General features: G+C 50.9%; 1 protein-coding gene across 12 annotated transcripts in view; it reads left to right on the forward strand.

The window, feature by feature from the left end:
* Positions 1-22,646, forward strand: part of LOC126576121 (venom metalloproteinase 3) — a 92,155-nt gene that overhangs the window by 17,262 nt on the left and 52,247 nt on the right. For 11 of the 12 annotated variants that reach the window (XR_007608294.1, XR_007608295.1, XM_050237237.1 and 8 more), the window contains 2 exons: positions 7,589-7,690; positions 14,813-15,322. Coding sequence is in view for 10 of the 12 variants with exons in the window: in XM_050237237.1 (XP_050093194.1) it covers positions 7,619-7,690; positions 14,813-15,322 (582 nt within the window). In the remaining 2 variants the exon portion in view is untranslated. Of the gene's footprint in view, positions 1-7,288; positions 7,311-7,588; positions 7,691-14,812; positions 15,323-22,646 lie in introns of those variants that run through there. The other variant, XM_050237243.1, reaches the window with a different exon arrangement.

Here is a 22,646-nt window from a genome sequence, read left to right on the forward strand (position 1 = left end):
CGGGCCCCCTCCCTGCCATAGCGACGGAAAGTGAAAAGTTCTCCCGATAAGCCAGCTGGCCCGCTGGCTATGGCGAAGGCTGGGCTAAACATACAGCCGTGCCTCCGTTCTCCGTCGTCGGAAACAGCGGAAGTCAGAAGCAGCTAGCTTGTAGAACTATCGGGGAGCTTTACACTGGCGACCACAATGGTGAACAATCACTTCCAATTGTTCACTGGTGGTGCTGGTGCTCGTTTTGTTGGGACGGAATCTGCGAATCCGAACCGAAAATGTCGCTAAATAATTCATGAACTATGGGGCAGAAACTGTTGGTGCCTTGGTCGCAATGATCCCACGATCATCGTTCACCGGTTCAGGCAGATCGTGACGCACACAAAAACGGAAATTAATTTCACAGAAAATGGTGGTGGTGGTGGCGGTGAACGAGGCTGCCAGGACCGGCCCTCCCGGTGCTCATTAGTAGCGAGTTGTGATTTGTCACTGTTGGTCACAAGGTTTGCAAAGAGACCGCCACCGCCTTGATCCGCCCAGATTGTAAAATGTGGATTGGTTGGTGGTCCTGCTAGTGGTGGAGGTTTAACCCAGAAGCCATGCGGACTAGTTATGATTTATGGTTCGCTATGATTTGTGTCGATTTCTTTCGCGCTCAGAATAGCCAATGGTTCCGATAGACCGGTTTGGACCAAAATAGTCTTTTAAAACAATCTCTACTACCCAGGATATTCAGATTTAGAACAGTTTTTTCGGACTTTGTGGGAAGAAGTTCAAACAAATCACTTGCTCCTCAAATTCCTGGCTCCAAACTCGGTGATGATCAAGTGCGGTACGGTTCTGGTTCTCGCTGACTGGTGCTGCGGTCATCAGCAGCATCTTAACGTTTGGGCGATAAAACAGTCGTAAAGCGGGCGAAACACGGTGCTTACACGGAATAGCCAGTAAAGAGGAAGTGGTGGATCTCTCCTGAGAGGGAGGAGGACAGTCGTCGCGACGAAGGCATTTAAACGTGTTCGCGAAGAAGAGGGCGGGATCCAGCCATGGCGTCTTTCGTCAGTCGGCCTATGTCGCCCAGACACCACACGAGGTTTGGATGGATGCCAGGTCGTTCGCCTCGCCGGACCACTCTTCTGTCTACTACAAACAGAGACGTGAATGCTGCAATGCTGCGGGCCCCCTTCGTTCCTTCGACATCAATCTCGATCTTTTGAATACAAAGCCATTACAAGTAAACACCAAATTGGCCCAAACGGTCCCATGCGGCCATCGGTAAAGACCAAAAGGTTAAGGCGCTGGAATTGAAAAAAAAACAGCCCCGCAAAGATCTAGAGAGGTCGCGGATATATGGGTCGGCGGAGTTTTCGCAAAAGCTGTTTGGCAGCTGCAGCTCGGTCACGACGTCCACAAAACGATCGAAAGTGATGAGGAAGCCCCCCGTCCAACAACAGACCCACGGACGGCTTGTATGGCTGACACCGTTTGATATTGTATTCGATCTGGTTGGGAGCCACTGCGAGTGACTCCGAAGAAAAATCGGCGTCGCAAACAAAAAAGAAACCGTCCATTGTCAGCGACTTCACTCTCAATCGTCCCTCCCAAAAAAAAAAAAAAAAAAACAAGTCGCTTGCGTGGCGTTATGCATATCTTGGCAGAAATTTGCGTGACACATTTAAGCACACAGACAGTCAGTGTGTACCTCTATTGATATCGTTGTTGTCTCCATGTCGGTTCCACGCTACGCCCCACCCCACGGTATCAATCGCAATCGCAGCACGCACGCCAACCAGATGAACCCCCGGTTTCGGTCGAGATGATGGCGTCGTATTGCGTAAGCGGACCCCGAAAGTTGTCGCACGGCACTCCTCGTCCTGCTAGGCCTGGAGACCATTCAGATTGCACCATCGATCCAGAGGGGCGACGATCGAACTGCCAGCTACCGTGCGGCCACCCCTAGGGGTGTCCACTTCGATCCGGACCGATCGGACCGATGGTGGTTGGTGATCGGCTTCATAAATCTCTCCGTGTCTCTCTAACCCAATTTCCTGCAACGGGGGGCGACCGACGCGACCGGGCCTCCTGTGGTGCGCCACTCGAGGACGTGGTGAAATAGAAGCAGGTCAGCTAGATAGCGCCCCGCGCGGTACGGTGTCGTAGGTTGGCTTGTTTTGACTCGTCCGATAGGCCCGTCCGCTGCGAATGGCGAAGGAATATTGGCAAACAGGCCACAACACCAAAGACCAGTATTGAATGGTTTGGCTTGGACGGCAGGAACAGTCCGCGGTAGCAGCGATAGGGAAATTTGAGCCGGATTGGCGATCGAATACTCTCATTTCACTTTTGGTCTATGCCCTCGTCCAGTCCAGGCGTCGTTGGGGACGTCGATTGCGGTACAAACACAGCATGGCGCAATCGGTGTCGTTCCGCAAGTAGCCTGGACTGTACAACAATCTTTGGAAGGTGATTTGATTTATATAATTCTTCCATTCTCTGGCCCGTCGAAGATCTGGTGTGATCTGGCGTGATCTTCAAGAAGTTCAGCTGAAGGTTGAAAAACCTAGTTCGCAACGGCGTTCGGACTTGAATATTAGGGGGCCCTCCGGAATTGGAATCGGAATATGTATCATATGTAAAACAGCACGTCGGCTGCAATAAAAGCTAGAACACTTTTACGACTTGGATCGCGGATCGTATGTTTTAAAGCCGGAGCCAGAATCCACCGGTAGTGGCAAAACTAGGACTGGAGTTCGATCGCCAACCAACCAGCCCACCTGTGTCCGTCTATGAGTCGATTCAAAAACAAAAAAAAAACTGCCGATGCCCTGATAGGGTTCGCAAATGGCTTACATTGGGCCGGCTTAAGCCCCTTCGAAAGCCACACCCGAACCTCGAGAACGCACGACGCTATCTAGGAGTTCGCTGGGCGTGTTTTTCGGTCGTAAAAAGCCATTCACCTCCGGCGGGATTGTCTCTGTGAGGCGAAGCCAACACCGTTGACGACAATCATCGGCGTGGCCCTCGGTCGCTCTAAAGAAGTCATAAACCATAACTCACTTCTTACTTCTGAACAAATCTTCTGATCCCCTCCGTCACGGACTGATACTAGGGCTTGGGTGTTTACCATGGGTGGTACGCCGTGGTTCGTTTTTAACGAGGATGGGCTATAAAAGAATCCGCTTAATCCGCTTAAGTGAGAAGCGGTGTTACATTAGTGGACACGGTATAGCCAGTACCACCACGGAGTCGCTCGCAGGCTTCTCCCTACATGATCTCGTTCTACTCTTCTCGATATGCCGCGTTCTAGAGGGCGAGACTAGAGGTGATTTCATTTTCTGGCAGCGGTGGACACTAGTAGTCGTCTACAGCGGCCCGTTACAACGACAGTTTCTTCTCTTCCACAAACCACTCTATCCGTCCCGGAGAACTCGTTAAAAAAACACTAAGAGCCACGTAATTGGACCGTTTATTGGTGTCGAGAGCGGAAATTCTACATCCATTACTCATCCGTAAGCAGCGTGTGACGTAACAGAGGGGGGGGGGGGGGGGGGGAGACGCATATAAGGGGGTAGAGACGTTGCTTTCCTTCCGCGATCGTGTCCAGTTCAGCGCTAGCTAGAGCAGCCGGACTGGCGCTGACGGTGCAACAGTCACGAACACCTCAAGGTTCTCCGCGTCACCGGAGTTGTTCCTGCATTCTGATGACCGCCGGTAGAAGGAAGCGAAGAAAAGAGGTGCGGCAACGATCGAGAAACGGTGATGATTGATGCCAGACGCGCGTGGCGATCGAGGGGTTTCAAAAATCCGGAGCAGGTTCACGTTGCTATCAACAATGTCACCAGACAACAACAACAAGCCGGGCCGATCGAAAGGTGGAGTGTTCCGAGACGGCTCCGATCCGGAGTACAGTTAGTTCGAAAGGGAAAGTCAGTGTTGCTGGCGCTGCGGAGGTTCAGGTTCAGTGAGTTTGTTGCTCCGCCATCGCGCCATCGGCAGTATCGACATCCGACTGAAACTTGCAGCACACCACACCTTGATCGGTTCTTGCTCACGCATACAAACGGATTCTTGTTCTGTGCTCTACCTCAAACAACAGCGGGTATACCAAGCCAGAGAGCGACAGAGAGCGAGAGAATGGAAGGAATAGAGAAGTGTGCTCGATAAATCACGGTAATGTGGAATGATGTCCGTGGTCGCACCGAACAACTGAAGCTCACCGCGCTCGGCCAGCGGTTCGGTGTGTCGTAAAATCACTCTCCATCAATTAACCGCACCGAACACCTCGCCGTTCGGCTTAGTCTTTCCCGCCGAAGCCCTCCGCAAGCGGCCGCAGGCGATCGATCGATTTATAGGTGAATTGGGCCACGGCGTCTATAGGCGTCTACAGCCAGACGCAGAAGCGTCGCTTAATTAAACGTCATCAAGGTGGACGTCGATCGTTGGGCTAAATTTATGTTCCCGTTTACCGACCGTCTGGATTCGACTGGAGGCTGGATCGTTGAAGATCATCGAGTTTGGGATCGGAAGGGAGGGGACGCAAATGCAAATCAAGCCGCGTACATAATTAGGACGTTTGTGGTCCCGGGTGGCCAGCTGTCGGTATCTTGGTTGGTAAAGTGATGGCGACATCCGCCGCCGGTCCGTACACACATCATATTTTGTAGATCGTCGTGCATACAACCTGAGTGATGTGCTGAGAGCACTGTATGTACGACATGGTGTCACGAGCGTCGACCCGAACTAAAAAAAAACAAAGAGAAAAAACCCAAAAAAGGTGTACCGGCATCAGAAGCTCACGACTTCGAAGGGGTGTGGCTGTGCAAGAGCACTTTTTGGGTACTTTTCGAGTGGACGAAGGGCACGACAGAGCCCCGGGTAATGGTAAACACCCTTACGCACCCCCTCCGGATGGCTGTAATTAGTTTCGAAACGAATGGCCACGACTCCCCGGGCTTACATTAGCATCGATAACAGGGTAATTACCACCATCACCACCAGTCTTTACGGCCCCTGCCGCTGTCATCAGGTGTTACAACTCGGTCGAAGGTCGGCTGAAGACGATGGGCATCCGGAGGACTACCTCGTTCGGCCCTCGATCGCCACGTGTGAGGTGTGACGTGTTTGTGTGCGGGCGCGCACGCAGTTTTATGTGCCTCCGGGGCTAGCGCCCCTAGAAGCATTAAAACGGGGCGTTTATGGGCATTCATTACTGCGCCTGATTGATATCAGAGATGGGTTTTATGTTTGAGAGCCTCGTGAAGCACGCAACCAACGCAGCGATTTGGTTTTGGATCTTTTTCACTGACAGATGGGGGGTAAATACGTGTAATTCGTGGTTTGTATACTGTTATACAGCTGTTACACGCGAGGATCCCCTTAGCTTCTCAGATGATTCTGGATAATTCTGATGACCCATAAGCAGAAGATGTCTTTTGGGAACAAATTGAGGATCATATTTCACCCTTGATGAATGACTGCGGCCATTTATTTTAAGTTCTTCTGAGATTCTGTCTTTGATGGCCCAAGATGATGCCATCAAACTGAATAGAATCGTCTCTAAACTTGGGAGCACATTGAGTTCAGTTACTTCTGGCGACAAATATGGTCCCTTGGCGTACAATTTGATCAATCGCACACCGTACTGTTCCACCATCCCACGTCGCTTCTCTGTCACCAGATGCGCAAGAATCCCGAAGAAACCCATCTACCCGCTTGGTGTCGCTTGGAGTCGAGTGCCAATTTGGAACATGAAATATCATAACTCCCTGACCCGCCCTGACTCCTAAGGCAACCAGACCATCCTCCCCAATTCTGGGTGCTTCCTGTACAGGAATCGTGCGTGCGTGCCTGATCCCCCGAGGCCGGCATGTCGATCTCCAGCGACCGCGAGCATACGCCACAGGCGGTCACATCGCTCGGCTGGCGGTGGTTGAATGTTTTTTCCTCAACTCCTTCGCCCCATTGTCGAATATCTTTCTCCACTTTATCGTTCCCGGCAGGTTGATGAGACAGGTTCTGGGTCTCGGCTCCTCGCACGCCTAAAACCTGTTCCCCCCCCTCTCGCTCCCGGTCGCGTTTCGGTGAGGGATACCATCATCATCATGATCATCATGATCATCATCATTGGGGTTCCCCCTGAATCCCGCCCAGAAGGAAGGATCGAAATGAATGAAATTAAGCTGGAATGATGGCTGGCAGAGCTGGTGAGGGTGAGCCATGGAGTGGCCATGGTAGAGGGGGGAAGGAGCCGGCCACCTTTGGTCCAAGAAATCGAAAACGCACAGAAGACATGTGGCAGCCCGACTGGCGGCGGCAACGGAGGCGGCTGGAACGGCTCTGCATGGTGACCGCAGAAGTCGCACGACACTTTGCATATGGACCGTTCTGTAAGCGGATAAATTAAAACAAGTTTTCCACCGGTCTCCTTTCCCCCTACCCCCCACTTCGAATGAGAATCTATCCCCTTTCTGCGATCTTTTCCTTTTCTTTTCTTTTCCGCTGCTGAATCCCTTGCGAGTCCTGTGCTGTCTCGCTGAGAAGTATGCGCGTACCGAGGTACAGGTTGTTGCAGTAGGTTTCAGGCTCGCCATTTCACCGCAGTATCCAACCGCGTGCTTCCCGAAGCTGCGGATCTGAGGGTGGATGTGGAGCGTGAGAAGTGGACGCGCGCGCGCGCGAACGCGCAAGAGAGGGACGCTCGTGTGTGGTTCGGCGTGAAAGAATATGCAAAACTTTATGGCCCCTTTATGGCCAGAGGGAAGGAGGTGGTTCGTCGATTTATTAGGCAGCACACACACACACGAGCGCACACGCATACACGCGCTGCTGCTTCGCTTAATGAGCTACGATCCAGCGCGAGATGATCGCCTGTTGTTGTTGTTGTTGTTGCGGGCGAACGATGATCTCTTTCGATCGTTTTGGCTTGGCTGGTCGCGCTGCTGTCCAACAGCACCCTTTCTCCGGTATTCGGGCGGCATTTGGTGTCTCCCGGATACCAATCGGCCAGTGTCCTGAGGACGACACAACCGGTTCCGCCGGCTGGTGGAGACAGATCACGCGGGCATGTGCCGTGCCCCGGGACCATTTCCATTGAACTCCGTGAACGGTGTGAATGACTCATCAGCACACTGCTCAAGCGGTAGCAGTTGTTCCTCCGGGAGCCCTCTGTGTCCGCTGGGCCGTTTTGTTCCCTCAACAACTGCGTGGAAAACCTGATTAAAAGCCGGTCGATGATGTCTAACCCGTGTCTGGGAAGGGAGCTGCTGCTGCTGCTGCTGCCCCGGAACCGGTCCCAATTTGCATGGACCCGCTCTTGCGCTGGGGTGAGAAGGGTGGGGATTATTCGGATTGAATTTATGATTTTATTTTGATCTCCATTCTCTGGTCCGCTGCTGCTGTTGCTGCTGCTGCTGCTGCTGCTGCGTTCTTCCTTCTCCGACGAGTGCTCAACTCAACGGTGTAAACCGAAACGATCGACGAATGATGGTGGAGATCGTGGAAGTGGGGGGGATGGGGCCTTAATTGAAAACATCTGTGACCGTCCGTGACGTTTGTCGATCGTTTGTCATACTAATGGTCCTTCTCTTCTTCTCCTTTACAGCTTAGCCGTTCTCAGGCGCAACGCCCCAAGATGATGCGGCTTGGGATCTACCTGGCAGCGTCATGGACGTTACTATGCACCTACAGCGCAGCGATGCCCGATGTAAGTAGGATTAGAACGGAATGGAAACCCCAAACAAAGGTGTACGTGCCGCGTATTAGCTTTTGTGGCCTTGATTCACTTTTCGCGCGCCACAAATTCTGCTGCTTTTCGAAGTAACTCCGGTCTGGTTCTGATTCTTGGTAGCACGTGCCTCACGCGTAGAATACTTTTGGATCTAATCCAACAGCATGCCGGAAAATACTACGGAATGGTGGCGTTTTGTTCGTGAGAACTGACGCACGTGTGCAAGTTCCAGCTCTTTCTTTTCTCTTGTCTCAGCACCGCGTGGCGAGAGAGGCCACCGGCCTTGTTTAAAGTGCTGGCAGTGCATGATAGACGTGAGTTATCGGCGAGATACAGTTGTTTGGGACCTGACTATTCTAAAGGTTTGCCGCCAATCTCAACCTCAAGCGGAATTGTGCGAATTGTTTCCTCTCGCGTCCGGACGATCGTGACTTCGAAGCAGTTACCGTTTCCGTCTCCGACGTGATTGCAAAGTAGCGATGAGCGTCGGGCAAAACGACGATGCTCCTTTCACATCCGCCCAATCTGAACATGTGCTTTCGGTTCGGTTCCCGAGTTTCTCCTGCATTGAAGGAGACTTCTCATGCACCGGTTGCAGGTGCAAATTGATCGAGCTCCAAAGAGCTGCTACTGCTGCTACTCTGGAGTGTAAAACTTTAATTACCTCGAGCAATATGCCCGGATGTCGTACACCGAGAGGTACTCGGGGACTCGGACGTTGAACACCCGAGGAACTCGATCCTGTTGTGGAGGGAGGAAGCAAAAACAGCCACCAGCACCGGTGTCCAGTGGTCCGGACGGACGGACGGACGGACGACCATTTCGTAGATCAGCATTTCTAATGCTAAGTTTTATGATAATTGTCATCAAGCGGGTAGAGTATTATCTTACAGCCGCTGCTGCTGTGTCTGACGGCAGCGGATAGCAGCAACTCCATGGCAAGGAGCTACCGGTGTCTGTATGAGTGTATGAGTGCTGGCGATTCATTCTACAAAGCCAACAATGGCCCACAGTCCAATGCCCATGCCAGACCAAACGCGAGTCGAAACAACCATTGGCGAAAAGATCAAATGTCATCGATGAGCTTTTATCATCAATTCGCCTGTTCCGTACCGGTACCGCGGTACCGGTTGATGGTTTTCAAAAAAACTCAGGGAACAGAACGCACGATGCGACCTGGAGACCACAGGGGAAATGAAATTGGATCCCACCGATACAGGACCAGCCAGCCAGCGATAGTGCCGAAAGATCCCAGCGCATGCTGGTGATTAACTATGGGCCGTGGCTAATGATAAATGCCTCGTTTGGCTAATGAAGAAGTCCCGACCGTGGTACTATCAGTGACAAGAAGGCAAGGGGAGCAGTGACGTTTGGACGTTTGTGGCCGTTCGTTATAATCGAAATTGCTGGCGAACAGACAAATATGGTTGCCGATGATAATGCTTTAGGTTATGAGGTCGTATAAGATGTGCATTTTGATTAGCCCAGTCGGTCAGTGTTGTTTCAACTTGTTTTACCAGCATTGATTATTTCATGTTTCGGCTCTGTTGCTTTTATCAGATTGAAATCATTGAAGCATTTTTCACTTCTGTTTTTTGTGTCTTTACTTTTGTACTTCGTCCTTTCGTATGGGCACCTCGACAAAGTACTGCTGATGTTTACCGTTTTATAACCATTTTTGTGTCGTTTTGTCGTAGAATTGCCAGCAAGCAAACAAATCATTTATCGTCGATTATTCCACAGCTCCTTACTTGCATATCTCCTTTTTACAACTAGCTCATACTGCTTCACTACCTCTTGCTCTACCATCATTGATTACACCTTGTTTCCGTTCAGTTATTTTTATCAGATTGTACTCATTCGAGTATGAGCTTATTCTTCAATTTTTGCACCTCATGTCTCCTCTTTCAAATCATTTCTTTTCCTTTTACGCACCATTGAAATACATTCAATTTGTCTTTTCCATAATCGAAAGAGAAAAAAAAGAGAAAAGGAGAATGAAAAAGGCAACAACTGCAAAAATGAATGCAAAAAGTTGATTAAAATCCCGCTTCGATTGCAATCCGGCTATTTGAGAGTGCGTAAGCCGATCCAGCAGTGTAGGCTTAAGCGCTTGCAAATGAACTTTACGTAACCGCAACAACCGCAACCGACCTTTTTTTGCATCTTCGGTCCGGTGACCTAATAATTTCGTTGCAATTTTTTTAAATGAAATATCTGCATCCATCCCGCACAGTATACCGCATTCTCACGCCCCGCCACAGTAAGTGCTCACGGCTAGACGACAATTTGTCACTGAAACTTTGTAAAACAACTTGGTAAACAAAAAAGCTGTGCAAAACAAACATTGCAACCACTGCTTTCATTCCAATCACTAACAAATGACTCCTGGCCTGGCAATCATCGGTACAAATTTATGGTTCCATTTCGACGATAAATACTGCGCCCATCACGCCGCCGCTGGCCACCGGATCACCGCGCAAGATCGCGATGTCATTGAGAATGCGATGGCAGCGAAACCCACCCTTGGCACGGGGTAATTACTGGCCCCCTCGCGATGCAACGCGATGTCTCGTCCGGTTCTCAATCGAATTTCGTAGACCGTTCGGCAGCCCGGCAGGCACCGGTCGTGGTTGAGTAATCTGTCCAACAGCAATGACCGGCGAGTCAATGATTGGTTTCCCGTTTTCCCATAATTATCTATCAGCCCTTCGGCGGGTACTCCCCTTAGGGGCCCTCCTCAGGTGGACACCGAACCATGTGGCTGTGATTTGCTGCATAAAGGCCAAAAACCTTGGCTTGTCTTGTTATCGGGGACGACGCGAGGAGTATCGTGCTCTGCACCGGAGTAAGATGTCAACTCCGATGCCGGCCATCTGTCACGGTGCGCTGGTAGGCCTCATTCCCCACCCTCCAAACGCGCGCGCGCCAAATGTCTTAATCCGAAAGCGACGAGAATCGAGAGCTGGCGCCTCAGCGGCCGCGGGGGGCCGGTGGGGTTCGGTAATTAATTGCTTCTTCCTCGCGCCTTACACGCACTACCTTTGATAGCGGAAGTCTGGGGTACACGCTCGTGCCCGGGTCGCTCCGGTGATGCGCTAGTCACGACACGGCGCGTGACGAATGTGTGGCCGTGCGACTCGAGAATGGAGGGTACATTGTCATCGTGATCGTGGAGCACGCTACAGGACGACAACCGATTAACATCTCTGTTTTCGAGCAGATGTGTGAAACGTCTACAGACACAGAGAAGACTGTAGCGTTGTAGTTCTCCAGCAGAAGCTATCTCGTTCATCGTATGCTCTGAGAGACTTCAACTTTAAAGTGTTCCTTGGGAAATTATTTTTAAAAAGATCTCAATGTGTAGATGTACACACTAGTAGCTCCGGAACCAGTTTTATGGTGTGCTTCCTATAGCGATAGTGACTTAGTGGAGGGCGATACCGATCGAACCCGAATTGGGGTGCGCACTCGCAAGGATTTCCACATGCGCTGACCAGCAGAGAAGGACATCCACCTTGCGCTCCATCGAAGGCTACTGGCCACAGCGCACACAGGCAGGTCTGGGTCTAGGTTAGGTGTAATGAGCCCGCCGTCTTCCATCGAGACTGGTTTTTTTTTGCCGTGAAGGAAGTGTTACCCTTTTGTTGCTCAAAAACTTGTCCAATTATCCTGGAGCAGGGGGCCAGGTTTTTGGGTTAATGTCAAGTACGTTTAAAAATAGATTCGTCCTTCACGAAGTTTGCGCGATGAAAGGCCGCTGATTTTATTATCAAAACGCTTTGTTTCTGGGCAACTTTTGAGAACAATCTGTTTATTAGATTCAAACCAAGCTGCTGGTGGAGGAGCTTTTCAGAGAACTCAACAACATTCTGCTGCTGCACCTTTTCGCTCATGCTCGTACGTACCAGAGGCCGCAAAGTACGTAATGCCGGCTGACCGGCATCTCGTTACACCTGTAATGTCCTTAGTGGAAACATTTAATGAACTCCCGATTTGTACGGCATAATGATCACTAGCTCGCGGCGGCGATGATTATGCGCCCTCCGCTCCGGCGTCACATACGGCGAGGATAGGGCGTAAATCACCTGATCGCGACGCGTTGCTGCTGTCAGCCAAAGCATGACGCCGTCGCGCACCATTCGCATCAGCCGGCAGTAATCGGCACCCATTTTTGGAAGGTTTGGAAGATATTTCTGTATCATCGTGCAAAACGAAGGAGCAACGGAGCATTCCGAGCGTCCTCGATCGAGCGCACCGGTGAGCGAGCGATCGTCGCGGACGCAGCCAATTATGTGACATCGCAGTGACAGTGACAGCAATGGGCCGCGCGCGTGTGTCGTGTGTTTTCTTTTCTTCTGCTCGATGAAATTGGAGTATTTTTTGTTACGTCATCAGGGGCACGCATGAGGGTCGCCCGGAATCACGCGAAATCCAGACCGCAGAGGCCCTTTGGTGGAACAAATGAAATGACGTGAGCATGACCGTTTCGAGGCCGTTTTGCTTCGTAATATCACGTGCAAGCGTGCAGTTATGTTGGTCTAATTTGAAAGCAGCGCATGCTACGCTCGTACCAAGAATTTAGTGCAGTAACAGATAGCCTTCAGTGGACTTTTGTGACTCATTTCGCGTGATTTCCGCCGAAAACCGAGGTTCGTCGCGTACTCGTTCATTGAAGTCTCTTGTTTTTATTCACTGCATAATGCAACAAAATTCCAGAAAACCCGTTTCTAACCGACATTATCACGTTCGGGCCTTCAGTGACTTATTTTCTCTTGATTTTGCCCCCAAAAAAGGTTCTTCATTTGCCCGTCAATATTCGCTCATTGAAGTCTCTTGTATTTATTAACTGAAAAATGAACCAAAACTCCAGAAAATACTGTTTCTAATCGACATTATCACGTTCGGACCTTCAGTGGACTTCAGTGACTTATTTTCCGTTGATTTTGCCCCTCAAAAAAGGTTCGTCACTTGCCCGTCAATGTTCGCTCATTGAAGTCTCTTATATTTATTAACTGAAAAATGGTCAAAAATTCCAGAAAATACTGTTTCTAATCGACATTATCACGTTCGGACCTTCAGTGGACTTCAGTGACTTATTTTCCGTTGATTTTGCCCCTCAAAAAAGGTTCGTCACTTGCCCGTCAATGTTCGCTCATTGAAGTCTCTTGTATTTATTAACTGAAAAATGGTCCAAAATTCCAGAAAATACTGTTTCTAATCGACATTATCACGTTCGGACCTTCAGTGGACTTCAGTGACTTATTTTCCCTTGATTTTGCCCCAAAAAAAGGTTCGTTACTTGCCCGTCAATGTTCGCTCATTGAAGTCTCTTGTTTTCATTCACTAAAAAATGAACCAAAATTCCAGTAAATACCGTTTCTAATCGACATTATCACGTTCGAGCCTTCAGTGGACTTTAGCTACTTATTTTTCGTTGATTTTGCTCCTAAAAAAGGTTCGTCACTTGCCCGTCAAAGTTCGCTCATTGAAGTCTCTTGTTTTCATTCACTGCAAATTGAAACGAAACACCAGCCAAACCGTTTCTAACCGACATTATCACGTTGGGGGATGAATTGTGAATACATTTTTTGCTTCCCTCTCCCCCCCCAATCCTCACAGCTTCCCCGCGGTTTGCATAATTCCCGCGGTTGACGCGATAATTGACCTCGATGAGCGCGCACGAGCACGCTCGAACACACACAGAGGCTTGGTCTAGCGGCTCTAGGAGAGAATAGAGATGTTTGTGTTTGGGGCTGGGTACAGTTTTCCCCTCACCACCTGCATCAGCTCACTGGTGCAATCGGCGTAGTGTGTGAATTTCTTATCAGCGCACAGCAACACCTTGCATGACCTCCCGGGGAAGGGGCTGGCCGGTCGGTAGGTTGGGCGAGGTGCGAATTACGCCAGGCGGAAACGATGTTGCGATGCCGCTGAAGGTTACGCACCAACCCACTCGCTGCTACTGCTTCTGTTTGTCCGTTCCTTTTTTTTTGTTTCGTTACCTGCCACGAGAGTCCTTCCGGGATTCCGTTGTCTCTCGACTCGACTCGAGTTTGCATGTCTGCTACTGGATTGCTCCTTCTTGAACTCTTTGTTTCCGTTGTTAGAAGAACCACTTTTTCGGCGACTCATTTCGCTTCCACACCTGTTTAGCATAGAAACAGAAGCGAAATACGATACCACCACGAAGCGACATCGAAGGACAAATGAGATTGAAAAGGAATTGCGCGACCGCTGAACCTGTTCCCTTCCTATGTGCCACCCCAAAAATTCACCTCCCATCTCCTGCTCATTCAGCTCACTGTGTTGCGTGCAAACTCACCCAACCCCCAACACCTGGGTGGGTTTGGAGTGGCTCCCTCAAGGCATAGGCGTGTGCAAGGTCGATCGTCACCCAGTAGCGCCGAGTGTTTGCGGAGAACAATTGCGCTCACGCCTGCGCCGCCTCGCTTATCGGCGTGTGGGTTGGTGTTGCGTTAGATTGCTCGCCCGACCGACGTAACCACTTGCCCCTCGCCCCTTGTATCTGATCGTAGTGCTGTAAGCGACGGTGACTACATTTGAATCCGTAACAAATGGTCCATTAACACGTCGAGCTACTGCTGCTGACTCAAGCATCTGGTTGGTCCACGATGGGGACTGAAACGCACTTTTACGAAATAGAGCTTAGCGAGAGCTTAGCGAGCGTTTCGAGCGCGTTTCGAGATCCAGTTCGAGATCGCAGAGCGCGGTCTCTAGAGTGCCCGGTGGAAAGACATAATTTATTCATCCGCATCAGTGGTGCGCACATGCTTAGGACTGCTTAGGAGCTCCTTAGAAGCAGAAATGACATGGTTTGAGTTGGCAATTCTGAGACATGCAACTCCGCGGAATTGGAATTGTAAAAATGTTGTTCTGCGCACGAGTACAGAGTGTCCACCGCGATAATCTTGTTGTTAATGGGGCGTCATCGCGTTAACCTTTCAAAAAGGCCCAGTGTCGGTCCTATTCTGTGCAGCATTGCATTCACCTTCCTTCCAATTAGTAGCATTCGCATTCATTAAACCTTCCTTCAGGATATTTAAAGATCTCTGTTCCTCTCTCTCTCGTTTTCAGATTCACCGTCACATGAGCAGCGCACAGCTGCAGGAGGTGTTCCATGTGGATCATCCCGATCTGGTGCCACACTACGAGCTGATCAAGCTACAGCATCACACCAACCAACCAACGGTGGTCAGTCGGCGGCGGAAACGTAGCATCGAGACCGGTGCTGCGCCGAATGGTGTCAGTGACGCCACCACCAGCACCGATCAGCAGCAACACCATCAGCACGTGAAGAAGGACCTCAGTAAGGTGCGGTTCACCGAGAAGGTGAGCGAACTGCCGGCAAAGCGACCGGCCGGTCAGTTCAAGTCCAGTCCGGCCGGCGGTGTCGGTGGCCCAAGCATAGCCGACATCGATGAGCACCGGGTATCGTTCGAGGCGTTCGGTGAGAACGTCAATCTGACGCTCCGGAAGACGGAGGGATTGCTGCGTGGTGGTGCGGCCCATTCGCTGCGCATGTGGAACGTCCGATCGGACCCAAACTCGACGCAGGGTCTGGTCTACGAGGAGATTCACGATGAGGTAAGTCTAGGGGGAGGTCACTTTCCGGAGTGCCAAATGTGTTTGGTTGCTGGACACCACCGTGATGATGATGCATTGTAATTAAGTCAGCAATTTCGTCAGCGAATGGCCACTCGATCGGTTGCTACTTGGTGCTCGCGATCGTCACTTGATTGATGGCTTGAATCCGATTTCTTGCGCCAACTGGCCCAGCTGCGGTTAGAGCCCTTCAAGGACCTCCAACATTCGCCGACCGATCGATTGCGCCCTCAAAGACAAATACACACATACTTCAATCTCCGTTGGCTACTGCAGACGCATACGTACCAGGTGTAATTAGTTTGAAGGTCGCACCACCGGACCCTTGGAGTCCAAATGGACCTGGGGCGCCTCGTTCGCTTGCTCTAAATATCGCCTCGCAAGTGCTCTGGGTCGCACGCTCCGTGGACTCACACTCCGCTGATGCAATGGGCCCCCCCGACTCTGTTCTGTTCTGCGAGCGCAATTCTGATTCACTGGCCTGAATCCTGATCAGCTGCTGAGGTTCCGCGACGTTTGATTTAATTTATAATTTAAATAATTCAACTCACCTCCACATCGGCACCTGCGCAGAGCCACTGTTGCTCTAATTTCTGAGGGTCCAACAAGTCCAACACAGAAAGAGAGAGAGAGAGAGCGCGCACTTGAGATTTGTGGCTGCAACAACAACATGCTACTGACTGTACTGCGGTACGATCGGTACAGACTGATCCGTCAGACGGTACCGTTTAATCCGGCTGCAACACGGTTGTTATTTGTTTAGTCCCCCGGATGGCCTTAGGAATGTTGACCGATGGCGATTGGTGTAGTGTGGTGTACAGGCGACAATGTATGTCAAGAACTGTTGCGAAATCTAGCGCCGGATCTGACGGGTAGACCATCAGCGCTCCCTTGGCTGCTGATATGCTCCTTTGCGCTCTGTTCTTAAGAACAACATCCTCCGCGTTGCATTAGAACACATTAGAGGAGATCCAATCCGGCGTAATGTAGTGTGTCATTGAAACCAACCCCGGGGAGGTGACCGGGGCACCTCATTTGACTCCGTGTTGTTCCGTGTCAAGCGTCCATTAGGAGAATGTCAGTTCCTCTCCTTTCCTGCCTACCCGTGACATGAGGCCGTAAATCGTTCAGTGTTGTGCTGTGTCGTTGACATACATTTGCCTGTTTGCCATGTGCATGTGGAGGGATTAATTTCCCCCCATCGGACCCCTGTCGGACTGTCGATTCTGAGGCTTTGCAGAGCGTCACATCACCGAGTGGTGACCGACCGAGTGGTGACAGTCCTTCGACTGTGCCGTGGTGGCCCGGGTGTTGTGAACCTTAATCACGTGGCCGGAGGCCAAGGAGAGGGTGCCAACAACGAGGGCGATCGGTCGGTCCATTCACAGTTCGCGCCCGGTGATGAAGGCGTCCTTTTTAATGTGTCTTTCAGGGTGCTGGCCGATTTGCCAGCTAATCGATTCCGAACCCAGTGACTGGATGATGGAAATGATATTTAGATATTCGCGCTCGCTGGCTGACTGGCTGGCGTGCATTCGCCTTGGCCGTGATCCTCACCTGCGGCAAGGTTCACTCGAAGACAGGGGGGGGGGGGTGGGCTCCGAAAAAGGGGGCGGAGGCGACTGGGTTTGCGCAGCACCTGTCAGCATCGATCATCGATCGGACGGGCAGCTGGTGTTGGCATACAGAGAAGGTGATTTATGCTTTGGTTTCATTCATGTGATGCTGACCCCCCGAAAAATAAAAAAATAAAAACTGAGGTGGCACGCGGAACACCCGCAGCCATGGCGTGCGCACGCGCACGGAAGAGCATAAATTACATGTTTTGATCTCGGTTGTCCTCCCGGGGTCACCTTAAAGCTGAAAAGGGATCCACGCACCGCGCAGCTCGCTGGTCCTTGGATCTCTTGGGTGTCTGACAGACCAGAAAAGGGCTCGAACGGAAGGAAGGAAGGGAGGATGATTCGGTAGACGAAACAATTTTGGATTCCACTTATGCTAATGCGCGCGGAGGGTGAATCGTTTCGGGGTTGATCGATTTTGTGGTTGAAATGTGCGGGAATGAATCATTCCACACCTCGCGTTGGCCGATTGATGACACTAGCTGGATGGTGTGCTGGTGTGCTGGTGTGTGTGTGGCACACAATATTTGTGATTATAGGCATATACTTATTTAATGGCCGTCCTGGCCTTCACAGGCCCCTCCGGCTTATCGTGAAATCAATCTTACGCGCCGAGCTCTCTGCTGCTGCTGCTGCTGCATGCGGAAATCATCGACTTGTTGCGTGGTGGTGGTGGAGTGTGTTTGCGTGTCCCGCTCAGGTGGCCAGAGGCGGGACGGTGGAGTCTTAGAGAGAAATATGAATGCAGATTCGGGCGAAACCTTCCGATGCGGTGGTGGGTCGAATCGGGGCGGGGGAAGATGAGTCAAAACGGTTCCTCCCCCTTCCGTGTTTGGGGTTTTTTTTATTAACTGTTTTCGTATTTTGCCAGGACTGCCACTTCGCAGCAACATTTGGGTACTGGACGCGATAAGATTTATTGTCGTTGGAAGGCTTAATCGAATTCTTTCTACGCGAACCCCTAAAGTCCTCAATGTTCCTGCGGCTTCTTCCAAAAAAAACTGAACTGATTATGCGACCACAAAAAGCACCGATCCGATCTTTATCGATGGCGCAAAAACGATCAGCGACTAAAAGAATGCCATCAAATGGTCAAACGATAACGACTAAAAACTGCGCGTGCTGCTGCTGCCTGCGGGGCGATCGTGACAAACAAAATAAATTAAAATCCGTCTTCATCCGACAGGGCGGCTATCTGCTTGTTACCTGCGCTGCCACGCAGCGACTCAGCACTCGATTCGATGTGAAGTTGGCAAATAAATTAAATTCACGCTGAGTGAGTGTGTGGCTGTGTGTGCAGCTCGCGAACCTCGCAGTATCTCGAGTATCTTCCCCCTAATGAAGCCGTATCTTTAATGCGGTTATAGATAAAACGAAGGTAAAAGGTAACGGAACTGTAGCTACTGCTATCAATGGCAGCAAGATGAAGAGCTAATGCTGTGGCGCAGTAATGGGTAAACAAGGAACTACTACTTACCGTTTTGCCTACCACTACAACCAGCGAACGGTGCTGGGAACGACCCAGCAAAAGGAATAGCTTGGTAAAGCTGTGCCGTGGAAGTAGAGCGAAGCAAATCAATTGGTCGTTAGGTTGTGTAATCGGTACGGATTTACTCTTTTCCCAACCAATTTCGCCTTTTGTCGGGCACGGGTACAGAGCGGAGTGCGCTCTATTCGGTTGTTTGTTGTGTAAAGGCGCACGTTGCTGTGCACACGTCTACACAGGCAGGCGTGTTTGGTCACGCGAACTGTGTCTCTCCCCTGTGTGTGCGCGCGTTTAAGTTAAGCTACAAACAATGGAATTAGAGTAGTGGTGGGCCGCGAGGAAGTAGTAGCAGCCGTAGAGTGAGGATTAATGACAGGTGATCACTTGTCAGATTGACAGTTTCCTGATTGGATCTGCCAAGCGCACTACAAAGCTTCCGACCCGTTTTTTGAAGTTAGAGAGATGAGAGAAGATTTGATGCTGGTGATCGTGATTTGCACTGTTGTACGCGCAGAATTTGGAGTAAACCGGCGATCATCAGGTGTTTACTGACAACATGAGGAATTTGATCGAAATGTCGTTGCAAACGATGTGCTGCTGCGTGTTGTGAGCGCATTCTTTTGCTGGAGCATGGAATCTCAACCTCAAATACCAGTGGGTTGTTCACTAGTCGGTCGATCGCGTCCGTTTCTCACTGTCGGTCCCATACTTCCGTTTGGGGTGGGTGCACGAGCTTTCCGCTCATTCCACCATTACGCCACTACGCCATTGATCGGCTCAGTTCGCTGCTGCTGCTGCTGCTGCTGCTCGTTAATATGGCCGCATTATGTCTTGCGTTCCGATGCGCCAACTAAAAAGGGAACTTTGCTTTGACTTTGCTTGCCAGATATCTGTTTGTTAGTTTTTTTTTGCCGTGCTTACCGTGCCGGACAAACTAATGACGTGATCCCATCGTTTGCTACAACATAATGATCCGCGGAGAGAGAGAGAGAGAGAGAGAGAGAGAGAGAGAGAGAGGGAGGCGGGGTTGGGTGTTTTTGTTTAGCGCTTAATTGACGCGATCGAGACGCGAGACCCAATTTTCCAGTCCGGCATCTCACGGAAGCTGAGAGCTTTTTGTGCTAAGAGAGGGCCAGATAGTTTTTCCGCGCTACGTCTCTGTGATGAGTTCACCCTCTCGATCGATTTATGCTGTGACGAGGTTTTTCCATTTGGTTTTAGTTGCTGTCCACCGGTGCCCGGGGATTATGCAATTTAGTTTGTCTGGTCATGCGATCCCCGGAAGATTGAAAATCGTGATCTTTCGATGGACAGCACAGCACGATTGTGACGTGTATTGTAAGGCAGGCACTATCCGCTGCGCAAGTCTGTGAGTTGCTGTTGGCGTTGAAGTCGAAAAGTATCGCTTGACGTAGAATAGATCGCAGCGTGATCAAGAATGATCTCGCGAATACGGCGAACGAACTAGCTCGATCCTTGAGGGTGACAATACATCATAGGCGAATAGATTCTGTACGTCAGATTAGCGCACCAACGGCTCATTTCATAAAATGACACGGCAAAAATGAAGTCAACTTTAAGCCTCGCGAACACAAACACTGCTTAACACTAGCAGCAGTAGCACTACATTCACGCCTCAAAAAGTACAATTGGAGGTGACGCTCTAAGCAGACCAGTCTAAAGAACTCAAGGTTTCGGTAAACAAACACTACCTTACGACCGTGCCTTAGAACCGTGCAGTCCTGCCACCTTAGCTGTCATCGTGCCCACACTCATGTGTTCCAATGACGCCATAATCCGACTCACCGATCGCCTGATCCATTACGAGAGGTTTTCACTTTCCAACCAACCAACCAATCAGCTGACCAGAGCTGATCGAAGATGCAAGACAAGAGAGGAAGAAGAAAAAAGGAGAGGAGCAAAACATAGGGCCACCACGGCATAATTATGTCACTTTACGCTGGGCTACCCGGTTATTGTCCGGAAGACGAAAGAGGAGATCCTCCTATTACTTGTACGCCGCATCGTCTTCGTCGTCATCGGATACTCGGTGTCCGGTAGTACGCACACGGATTGCGGCACAGGGGGCCAGTAAGTCAGTAAGTGCGGACGGAAGTGAACGATCAGTGACGCCAGTGAAGTGCAGCCCAGTGCGCCCTGTGTGGCTCACTGACTCTGCACACTGATGTCGCGTTTGCACGGCACGGAATGACGGAAGTGGACGAAAGCGTCAACTAACCAGCTCGGTATCGTCGTCGTCGTTTCGTAATGTCCGATCGATCGATCGGTGATGACCGTAATGATCTCCGTCCCGCGCTTCAGCTCATCTTCGCCGGAACAGCCGGAAGGGTATGGTTCCAATCCATAAATCCGAGCAGCCGCCAGCAGCCACTTCGGACGTTGTGGACGTCGTTCCAATTGGTTTTTTGGGCGGAAGTTTCCACCGATCACCACCGGTGCTCTTGAATTCCGGTTTTCTTGCAGGGAATGCGAGCGTGTGTCGAGTTGTGGTTTTCATTCCGGAACCACAGTGGAGCCACCACATAATCATTGGCATCAATCTTCATCAGGAGAGTGAGAGGAAACTCGGCTCTGCACGCAGCGGAACTAACGAATCCGAATGCCAAGGTCCGGAGCGTTCGCTCGCGCTACCGCAAGGATGAGACCAAAAACGAATTCAGATCTAAGGAACGTGTCCATCTGTCACCTCCCCGGGTTCTTTGGAGTGCATCGATCGATCGAGCCAACGATTTCGCGCCCTCGTTTCGCCTTCATAGTCGCCGTCGTCTGTCGCGAGGTGATTGTTTGATTCAAAATATGAGTTCAGCCAATTGGCCTCCCAAACTGACGGCGATCGGCTGGTGACGGTGACATCATTTCATGCGGTTAGATCGCCTTCGGATGCGCGCTGTCATCGTGATGGTAGCTAGGGAGGTCGCCACCATAGAAGACATCCATTCATCTTTAGTGGTTGCTCTTTTCTGTGGCTTTTTTCAGGCGCTTAGGCTGCATATCACACACGCTCGTGAGCCTCGCTTCAAGCCTTGCGGTGGTCAAGGTTTTGGTCCGAAAGCAATGCGTCAATGTGTCACACGCGCGCTGATCATGTTCATTTCCGCTCCATTGAGTCCATCTCGCGGAAATGGCAAACAATAGTAGCGGGGCAATCGAAACGAATGCGACATTAATCGTTAAGCCTCTTAAGTCGAAATCAATGAAGCTTACCAGTCGAGCAGCGTTCGTCTTCGTCTCCACCATCGAATCGCTCCAAATTCGCTCAAGCAAAACGCATAATGGTGAACCTTCTCGAGAGATGCATGAGCTGTAAATTCATGCGGACAGTTATGACGGTGGCTGTTAAGCGGCGACATGCAATGGAGCGGTCTCTCTCTCTCTTCCTCTCGAAGAGCTGACAGTCCATTGTTGTACGAACGAACGAAGGTTGCGCAAGGGTCTGCGCTTTTCACTTAGTTATGCTTCCATGGTTGGTTTGGCCACACGCGGCCCCCCCCCGGGGCTGGCTTTATGCTCGATTGAGCTATAAAGTGTTGTTCCGTTTCGTTTGCGACTCACTCTTTGTGGTTTGGTCTCACAGGCCCATCACCGGAGTGCATCGGAAGTAGGGACAGGTTTTTCAATTGATATCCTCCGCCGTCCGATGTCCGATGCGTAACGTTCGACAAACAACAGGCCAACTGGCTGCCTTGACAGCTTCATCTCCTGCGCGTGAGCTGCTTCCAACCCGCGATAAATGCATAAACAACCGCGCGGCGTATCACGCTTCGGCCACACCGGTAAGGTCCGGTCCTGGTGACATCTCGGACATTCCCGGGGGGGGGGGGGGGTGGGCGTCCGAGCTGTAGTGTTTATGTATCTACAACCGCGTCTCATCGCGCCTGGTGTGTGCAAGAGATCACTCAAGGCCAACCGCAGGTGGGAAGGTGTCGGTGGTTATTTCTGTGTCGCTTGGTGTGTTCATCATCCAGCATCCATAAATAAATGCACAATTCCCACCCCACCCGCGGCCTCTGCGCGTCCTTGCGTTGTTGTTGTTGTTGTGTGCAGAGCGAGCGGTCGGCGATCGGCGATCGGTAATGCAGCGGCTTCTGAAACCAGCCCATTTAAACCATTTGAACAGACGGCCGCCCGCTCGCGTCAATGCTAATTGTAGAAGCACTTGACTCAGAACTAGCTCTAG

The sequence above is a fragment of the Anopheles aquasalis genome, chromosome 3 (assembly GCF_943734665.1).
Source record: "Anopheles aquasalis chromosome 3, idAnoAquaMG_Q_19, whole genome shotgun sequence".
Taxonomy (NCBI): Eukaryota; Metazoa; Arthropoda; class Insecta; order Diptera; family Culicidae; genus Anopheles; species Anopheles aquasalis.